Here is an 8,952-nt window from a genome sequence, read left to right as displayed (position 1 = left end):
TGAATGGACGTCAGTGATTGGTTGAAATTACAGAAATACGACAACTTTAACATGGAATAACTTAGGGATTTCTTTTTTTTTAAAGAAGACTAAGAGAAAAAGATGTTTTATATGACACATTCTACCAGTGTTCCAAGTTTCAAAGTGTTTCGTTAATGAAAAATGTGGCCCCTGTTTTAAAAAAGATCCAAGAAGAGAATTGGAACCTTTTGCTAATATCAATGGGAGTGCAGAATGGTACAGGGTGTGGTGTGCTAAGCTTTTTTTTTTATTGTTGAGGCCATCATGTACCCTTCGTGTTATGTTTGTAAGTAGCATGATTGTTAAGTGAAGTGGTTTCAATTCCTGTTGTGATTTGGAGACAGGATGTCAGTGTTGGTGAAGTTCATCATTTTATTTTTAATCTTTTACTTGTTTCAGTCATTTGACTGCGACCATGCTGGGGCACCACCTTAAAGGGTTTCAGTCAAACAATTTGACTCCAGGACTTTTTTTTAAAACTCTTGCCAAACTGCTAACTTACAGGGATGTAAACACACCAATGCCAGTTGTCAAGCATCGGGGAGGACACAAACACAAACACACATATATATGACAGGCTTCTTTCAATTTCTGTCTACCAAATCCACTCACAAGGCTTTGGTTGACCCAAAGCTATAGTAGAAGACACTTGCTCAAGGTGCCACACAGTGGAACTGTATACATATGTATACAAATATATGTATCATCATCATTTCACTTTAATCAAAGTCGACACACCATAAATTCTTGATTTAACAAAATTATTTCCTCCTCTCGAGGCTATGTCATAATTATCAAATGTCAATCGAGACCAGCTCATGAGAAGGGAGATAATCTGTAGACTCACTCCAAAGTTAACATGACATAAAGGAAAAGGACAGGCTATAGTCTGGACATAAAGGGACAGCCCTTAACACATATTTCTGGCTCAAATGCTATCACCAAATTGTCCAACCTTATTTCTAGTAGCTAAGGGATGTGTGTGTGTGTGTGTGTGAGTGCGTTAGTGTACCCTGGTCTTGATTTCGCATGATTAGTTGTAAACGAGTATCCCTGTCATACAAACGGTGTCCTTCATTTGCAACCTTCCATGGAAACGTATATGGCCACGGGGAAACACTGCTTACTTGGAAACAGGTGTGGATTGATGACAGGAAGGGCATCTGGCTGTAGAAAACTTGCTGCTTCAACAAATTCCGTCTAACCCATGCAAACATAGAAAAGTGGATGTTAAAGCGATGATGATTGTTAAAAGTATTGTTTTACTTTCTTTACTGTTTTCTGTGTTGAGAATGTTATGGAAAAGGTGCAATTATTTTTGCTGTGTGTGTGAGAGAGAGTGAGAGAGAGAGAGAGAGAGAGTTGGTTGTAATTCTCTGATGTTGATGGTAAGGAAGGGGCATGAGGAAGATACTAAGTGGTTGCTTGACCTGCAAAAAATTGCTGCTAAACTCCCCTCAAACAGTAATTTACGGTCTTAAAATAGTTGACTATATCAAATATACAGGATAATCTGTGTCTGTGGAATATGGTTGAGACCAAAATAGAGGAGAGTACGCTGACATAGCGTCAGAAGTGACACAGGCATCTTGTAATTTTGAACTTATTTTAGGAAGACAGAAGCATGAAAGGAGCGAATAAAAAAATTACCAAACTACTACAGGAGAGGAACGAACACGTTCTTCCACTTCACAGTAAACATAATTATGGTAATCTTCCAGTTTCGAGAGGTAAAAGAAATAAATAAAAATATTCAAGGGAAATGACTGAACGACTTACCAGTATTATCCGTACTACTTTTTCTCTAAAACAGCATGCGACGGAATTTTTTTTTTTAAAGTTTCGGGTTAGGGTTAGATGTTGTGCAGGGGGTCTTCCACGAGACATTTTCGATTTCTCATAAGAAACTATGATATTCAATCACGTGTGTGATTTATAAATAAACAGTTAACGTTAATCAAATCACGTGATTTATTTATAAACAAAGTAGTACGGATAATACTGGTAAGACGTTCAGTTATTTCCCTTGTATTTTATTTACTTTTTTAACCTCTCGAAACTGGAAGATTACCCATAATTATTATTATATATGTAACTGATTCATATTACATTTCCTCTTTCACAGCAACCCAGCTTACTTGTATAATAGCTATCTAAATTACGACACACGTGTTGTCGTTTAGGTGTTTGGATCTAGATATTAACCGTCTATAGGTATGTAAAATATGATTAATGTGTGTCTAAATGTACGAAAACAGCTCATGTATGCTTTAGTGTCTAAGTAACAACTCAATTGTAGTTTAGACATTTAAAATGCGGTTCAGCGGTAATAAAGGTGTCTAAATCACGACAGAAGTGTACTTTATATTTAAAATAGTGACAGTAGTTACAGTTAACAAAAATAACAAGAGACAAAGGTTTGGTTTTATCTCTATTTTAAAGTCTCCGGTGTTAATTTAATAAAGGACATAAATATTGTGTTTTCAATTCACCAAACTACATACTTCGATATTTCAAAACATAATTAGTTATGTTTTATTCAACTAATAAAGAAGTCGTTAAATATTAATAACGGTTTACCTTGCCGTTCGTCATTCATTCATTTTCACCAAATGTGACTTCAACTTTCATTTCTTCCATTAAAAGCCGGTAAATATACTAATTAAATTTAATTAATCAAGAAGCCTCCCCCCCCCACTAACAAATTTTCTGCTTTATATTAAAAGTTAGGGATAATGTTAACCAAAGTTAGAAATTAACTATTATTTTTGCTTGTATATTATTTAAAACAATAGAAACCCCATTATTTTAGACACTATAACTACAGTTTAAAATAAGTAATTTGCTTTTAAATTGATATATAAACAAAATTAATTTGTTCATACATTTGACAAACTTCTATGACGAGGTAAAACTCACGCTTCTGCAATTATCAAACCGTTACCTTCAAGAACTGGCCTTTTCCCTTTGTAGATCTTGTACTGTTTTCGAATCTTCCCAAGGTCGAGGCCCTCGAATGTTCACCCAAGTATCAATATCTTCCTTTTTCATTTCGTCGTAGATGTTCTCAAGTGTTACTGGTTCTTCTTTAGCTTTAATTCCTGTTTTTTCGGCGATTTCTTTAGCAGTTGTAATTTCCGATTTCCTAAACTGATACCTCAAAGTTGCATATTCTTTAAGTAAAAAGGAACCACCCACGATTAAAGTGAGGAACGGGAGACCACGCCGTACAAAATGGCTCTTGAAAAGGTGACGTGAACGTCCCATAATATATCACAGACTCACAACAATATTAAAGACATTTATCTGTTCCAGGGAATTTATAGATTTCAATCACTTAGATTATGAAAGGAATTTTTTGAGGGTAGGTGAAGAATTATCGATGATTCTAGAGAATATGTATAGACAAGGTATATGAAAGAACAACAGCTGAAGGTTTTAATTTGAAGTAGCAAGGGACGTCACTCTGAAAGTCCGGTATTTGGAGAATTAATGTTGGTGGAAGTTTTAGTGTTGGAAACTATAGGAGTTGCTACGTATTATTCTAGCTGCTTCTGGGAATAATAGAGATAACGGAGAAGATAACAAAGGTGTATATAAGAATGACAATACGGTGAGAATGATGTTTGACGCAGATATCAAGAACGAGAGGCTTACATTGTTGAGGTTTAATTGAGAGTATATAACGTTGAGGATATATAATGTTGAGATTTAGCTATGGTCTGAGAGTGAACAGTGTTGAAGGTATTTAGTGTTGTTGCTTAGTTGAAGGTATATAATGTCGACATTTATCTAAGGGTACATAATATGGAGGTTTAGTGTTAGAAACTATAGAAGCTGCCATGTATTGTTCCAGCAGCTTCTGAAAATCGTAATGATGACGAGGGTGGAGATGAGGGTGACGATATGCTGAGAATTATCATCATCGTCATTTAGCGTCCGTTTTCATGCTGATATGGGTTAGACTGATTGGAAATGGTAAGCTGGTGAGCTGCACCAGGTACCAGTCGGTTTTGGCTTGATTTCAATGGCCTGATGTACTGGGTATATATTTTCTTGTCACTGGCACAGGTGCCTTTAAGGTGTCATTAGTACAAGTACCTTTCATGTGTCACCAGCACTGGCAATGACTACAATTTCACTTAGCATGACATGTCTTCTCAAGCACTGCAAATCACCAAAAGTTTCAGTCACTTACCATTGCCTCCATGAGTTTCAACATCCATAAACCATATTTCACCACCTTGTCCTACATCTTCCTGGTTCTACCTCTTTTACAGGTTCCCTCCACAGTTAGAGATTGGCACTTCTTTACCCACCTGTCTTTGTCTATGTGCATTACAACACCATACCAGCACAGTCTTCTCTCTCGCACACTACATCTGATCTCTTACATTAATGTAAAGAATGAAAGGATATATATATGGTGGATGGATTTGACTTTAACACTCATTTGCTGTGTAATTTGCTGATAGAAAAGCAACAAATTAGATCATGGCAAGATTCAGACCCTAGCCATAGAAAGACAACATGAAATACAGTTTCTAATTTAGACACAAAATTAAAATTTCAAGGGGAAGGAGGTGAGGGGATGAAATCAATTCAGTATTTACAAGTACTTTATTCTCTCAACCCTGGGAGGTTGAAAAACAAAGTTGACTTTGATGGGATTCAAACTCAGGAGGCGCACACACACACACATACAGCAGTTTCAGCAAAAGAAATCAATAGAAAAAGTGACAGACTTTAACAAAAGAAGTAATGGAGTTGATTTGTACAACTAAACCCTTGAAAACGGTGCCCCAGTATGGCCACAGTTCAATGATTGAAACAAATAAAAAAGAAAAAAAAAACATTTGGTCGTGTCTGTACACACACACACACACACACTTTCAGATACATGTTAAGATGTTTCCTGCTGGCAGCTCTGCCATAGTAGCCAAGTTGATGGAAATACCTCACAGAAGTACTTCGACTCATTGGGAGTTGCTCTGCAGCATTAGCTGTCTTACAACAAGGATTATTTTCTGCAATCTGCTTGGCAGCCCCAAAGACACCTTTTGGACGGTCCAGGTTGCCCTGAGCAGGATGCTATTGATTCTTTTCCTCTGCTGTTCAATTGTACAATCACTCTGTTGACTCTGGCTAAAGGAATCCCAAGGATTTGTGCAATTTTGCACTGGCTAAGTCCACCCTTAAATTGACCTACATTTGATGTAATGTTTGCTTTTAGGTGTTTGGGTTCAATTTACAAAAATAAAAGAAAAATGAGACAAAAAATGTAGTATCATAATAAAAAAAGATTTTCTTGTTGTTGCCAGACATTTTGTCCAAGATTTTTTTTCTGCTGTAGCTACATATTACAACAAAAATTAAAATAACTAAAAATTCTCTCTTAGTATTTCTTGATGAACTTGGATTTAAGTCTTATATACCTATGGGCCTTATATGCCATCTAATTTGTAAAATATATATCTATGGGCCTTATATGTCATCAAATTTGTAAAAAAGACTCTCAGTCTTTTGTGGGTGGGGGAATCAACTAATTCCAATACTTTTTTGAGATAATCCTTAAAAGTTTATTCTTGTGGATGCTTACCTTGACTAACTCAAAGTTAAAGAACCATTATGTTATGCAATCACCTTTTATTTTACTGAGCTGTTAATACCAACTACTTTGAAAGGTTTGTTGTAAGATACTCAAATTTAATAAGTTAGATTGCTCTAAAACATCTTTGCACAAGTTTGTGTAAGTCTGCAATTCTGGGGAGATTTCCTCTAGTAAGAAATTTCTTGACTTGAGTAGAAAATTTAGGGATTCTAATGATGAAATTGTGTTTTAGTTGAAAAATTCATTATTACAATTCACGCCATTTTTGCTAGATTTATTTTCTTTGTTGATTTTAAGGTTGTTTAATGTTAAATTAATATGAAGCAGATAATTCAATCCGATGAATTCTCTACAACGATTCATTGTAGACAGGACAATTTTTTTATCATATGTAGGGAAAAACCAGGATGGTGAACTGGTCAAGGAGGGAAGTGCAGAAAAGTTGGTTAAGAAACAGTGATTTATGTGTATTTATGTGTCTATCTTGTTGCATTAAAGTAGGTATTTATTTACAGATAAGTGGTCAGAACTATGCAAAGTAAAATGAGCTGGACTATAGACACAGCACATCAATGCAATGAGATAAAAGCATTAATTTTTGGTCTGTGCAAATCAACTCTAAATCTAAAATATTCATTGAAGGGAGATAAATTAATTCATGCAACTGACAGGCATGAATTTCTTGCTGTTTAAATTTCAAGCCATGAATTTCTCGTTGTTTAAAATACATCATCTCCACGTTACTAAGTAATAATCTATGACACACAATTCAGCAACACTCATAATTAATTATCACAATTAAATGACACACATACACACAATATTTAAAATTCTTGAAATCCAGAAGCAGCAAGCATTATCTCCCTTGTTGACAGGAGAGTTCCACAGAGGTTCTGAACTGTTTATGGCTCAGTAAATTCCAATTAATTTATTTAAAACCAACGACGGATATTCATAAATACATATATATACATACACACACACATATATATACACATGTATGTATGTGTGTGCGTAGCTTAAAGAACGAACATGAGCGAACAAGAGAATTCCACGGTAATTATTTGTATTATATCATTGTTTGTAGCCAAAGTGCAAGTTTGAGATTCCGTAACACAGATCACACATTTTCCCTGTCTCTATCTATTCAATACACTATATATATGTCATACAGAAACGCCTGTAGACGATTTCAGTACTATTACATATAAAAAATCATATAAGATACACAAAAAATCCCCTGCCTTTGGTATATAGTCGTGTTTTGTAGTGCGAGTATAAAAAGCTATTAATATCTGCTGATATTAATATAAAAAAGAATTTATAGTAATATATACTCATGTACAGGAGTGCATAGACTCCTACATTCGCGTATATTTATATAGTTTAAGATATTGGGTTTATATTTTGCAGATGTCTTCCTAATTAAGGATGACGTTTCATAAGAAATCGAAAAGTAGATTCTCTAATCATTTCTTCGTAGGTATGAAAGCTGAAGATGAACTTGTTTCTTGTTCTCGATTACACCATTTTCATTTTTGCAGTTAAAAGTAAAAACATGCCTAACAACCTCTCATATACACACCTCCACACAATCATTATCCTCCTTCAACGATGTTTGTGTCTATCTATCTATCTATCTATCTCGCTATATATACACACACACACAAAGACAAAAATACTGTTTCCCATGTGAACTCCTTTTTCACGTTTTATTTGTCGGTTTGTTCGCTTGTTAGTTACTTCCCTTAAAAGAAAAAGCATGAATGTCACCTAATCACATTCACTTGTTTACTTAAGATGTGTGGGTGATGGATGAGTTATCAAGGCTATATACTTAACAATATTCACTTTCAACCTATTACATTCTGAGTTCTAATTCCTCCAGAGAAGCTTCCATAAAAGTACCAGTAATATACTGTGGAACATTCAAGTACAGTCGTCTCTTCCTTTATAATTATCATCATCATCATTAGTTATTTATTTCTCTATGTCTTTTTGCCAATCTGTGTTTCTTTTGTCAACGTCCGTACCTCCTTGTCCGTGTACCATATTTATTGATGAAGGCGAAACACTGATTTACGTCTTCGATATTTTCTCGACTCGATAAACCACTGCTGTAGAGCTGATTATAGCGATGTATACTGTACTTCTCCAACAAAGAAGTAACTAAATTCACCCCTTTTTTTCCTTCACAAGCTTCTCAACTAACCATCTCCAAAATGAGGAGCACATATTAAAATTCTTAAATATTGTTGACATTATGTATCTGAATCCTAATGGAGTGTGCATTTTTACGGGCCGACCAAAGCCTTGTGAGTGGATTTAGTTGACGGAAACTGAAAGAAGCCCACCGTATATATATATATATATATATATATATATAAAGATGAGAATGTGTGTCTGTGTGAATCCCTAAAACTTGAGAACTATACAATCAATTTCATTCAAATTCAAATTTTACACATGCCTTACTTAAGGTCCATGTAGTGTCATAGGCCAAAAAAATTTCTAAACGTCTTGCCTAGTGCGAGCCCAGAGCAATATCATATCTCCTCCACTATTTCAGTATTACGTGTCAAAAGTGAAACAATAACATCTCTCTATTGAAATGTCAGATATGTTCACTTTAATACTGAAACTATTAAAGTAAAACTATTATCTCACATATATACAAGCATATATACATACATACATATATATAATATACATGTTATATGGACTGTTAGATATGTAATTCGTCTGAGTTCCGTGTGTCACTGTGGGAGTTCATTGTTTCATTGTTGTTGTCTTCTGTGACTGGTGTAGTAAAATGTCATTGATATATATGGCAGACATGACTTTTGTTTATTAACACAACGAACATTGGGTGAGTGCGTTCTTTGTATGTAATTGAATAATAAATGTAATAGTTAAATTGTACAACTCGTTGTGTTATCTCTGTAAGTCACCCGAGGGAAATACAACAGAGTCTATTGGCGTCGCCGATAGGTCTGATAGGATTACATGCTTACTTTACCGTAAAATTATTCATCGTAATAACAATGGCTGAAAAACAGACTGTACAACTTATTAAATTGTTTAGGGAACAAATGGACAAGCAAATGCAACAACATAAGAGAGATACGGATACTCTGTTAAAACTGTTTGGTGCTCGACAAGTTGAAGGCGATCCTAGTGGCTATTTTTCAGCTGCTTCGACAACGGTGTCGATTCCACCATTTGCTGCATTTGATTCAACGACAGAACTATGGCCTGATTACTGGTCAAGATTCCTTACGTTTGTGGCTGCTAATGCTGTACCTGAAAAACGCATGGCA

The 8,952-nt window shown here is 35.0% G+C and overlaps 2 protein-coding genes and 1 non-coding gene across 5 annotated transcripts in view; 1 reads left to right on the top strand and 2 right to left on the bottom strand.

The window, feature by feature from the left end:
- The window catches only part of LOC106875376 (uncharacterized), a 9,217-nt gene extending 6,253 nt beyond the window's left edge, over window positions 1–2,964 (bottom strand). Inside the window, exon 1 of one of the 3 annotated variants that reach the window (XR_008265319.1) lies at window positions 2,941–2,964. This is a non-coding gene — a transcript (uncharacterized LOC106875376). Of the gene's footprint in view, window positions 1–1,800; window positions 1,966–2,601; window positions 2,799–2,940 lie in introns of those variants that run through there. The other 2 variants (XR_008265318.1, XR_008265317.1) reach the window with 2 other exon arrangements.
- Window positions 2,965–2,967: 3 nt separating this feature from the next.
- LOC128246978 (cytochrome c oxidase assembly protein COX16 homolog, mitochondrial-like) lies at window positions 2,968–3,288 on the bottom strand. Its single transcript, XM_052972044.1, has one exon. It carries the CDS (start codon window positions 3,286–3,288, stop codon window positions 2,968–2,970), a length of 321 nt encoding a protein of 106 aa, XP_052828004.1.
- A 3,202-nt stretch (window positions 3,289–6,490) lies between these two features.
- The window catches only part of LOC106875369 (uncharacterized), a 19,734-nt gene continuing 17,272 nt past the window's right edge, over window positions 6,491–8,952 (top strand). Inside the window, exon 1 of the mRNA XM_014923465.2 lies at window positions 6,491–6,688. Coding sequence (XP_014778951.1) covers window positions 6,665–6,688 — 24 coding nt within the window. The 5' untranslated portion in view covers window positions 6,491–6,664. The remainder of the gene's footprint in view (window positions 6,689–8,952) is intronic.

This window comes from Octopus bimaculoides, chromosome 12 (genome assembly GCF_001194135.2).
Source record: "Octopus bimaculoides isolate UCB-OBI-ISO-001 chromosome 12, ASM119413v2, whole genome shotgun sequence".
In the NCBI taxonomy this organism is placed as follows: Eukaryota; Metazoa; Mollusca; class Cephalopoda; order Octopoda; family Octopodidae; genus Octopus; species Octopus bimaculoides.
Note: the sequence above shows the minus strand (reverse complement) of the source record. Positions and strands in the feature narration are given on the sequence as shown.

Coding starts and splice junctions, on each gene's coding strand:
- LOC128246978 (XM_052972044.1), bottom strand. CDS start 3,288: ATGGGACGTTCACGTCACCTTTTCAAGAGCCATTTTGTACGGCGTGGT.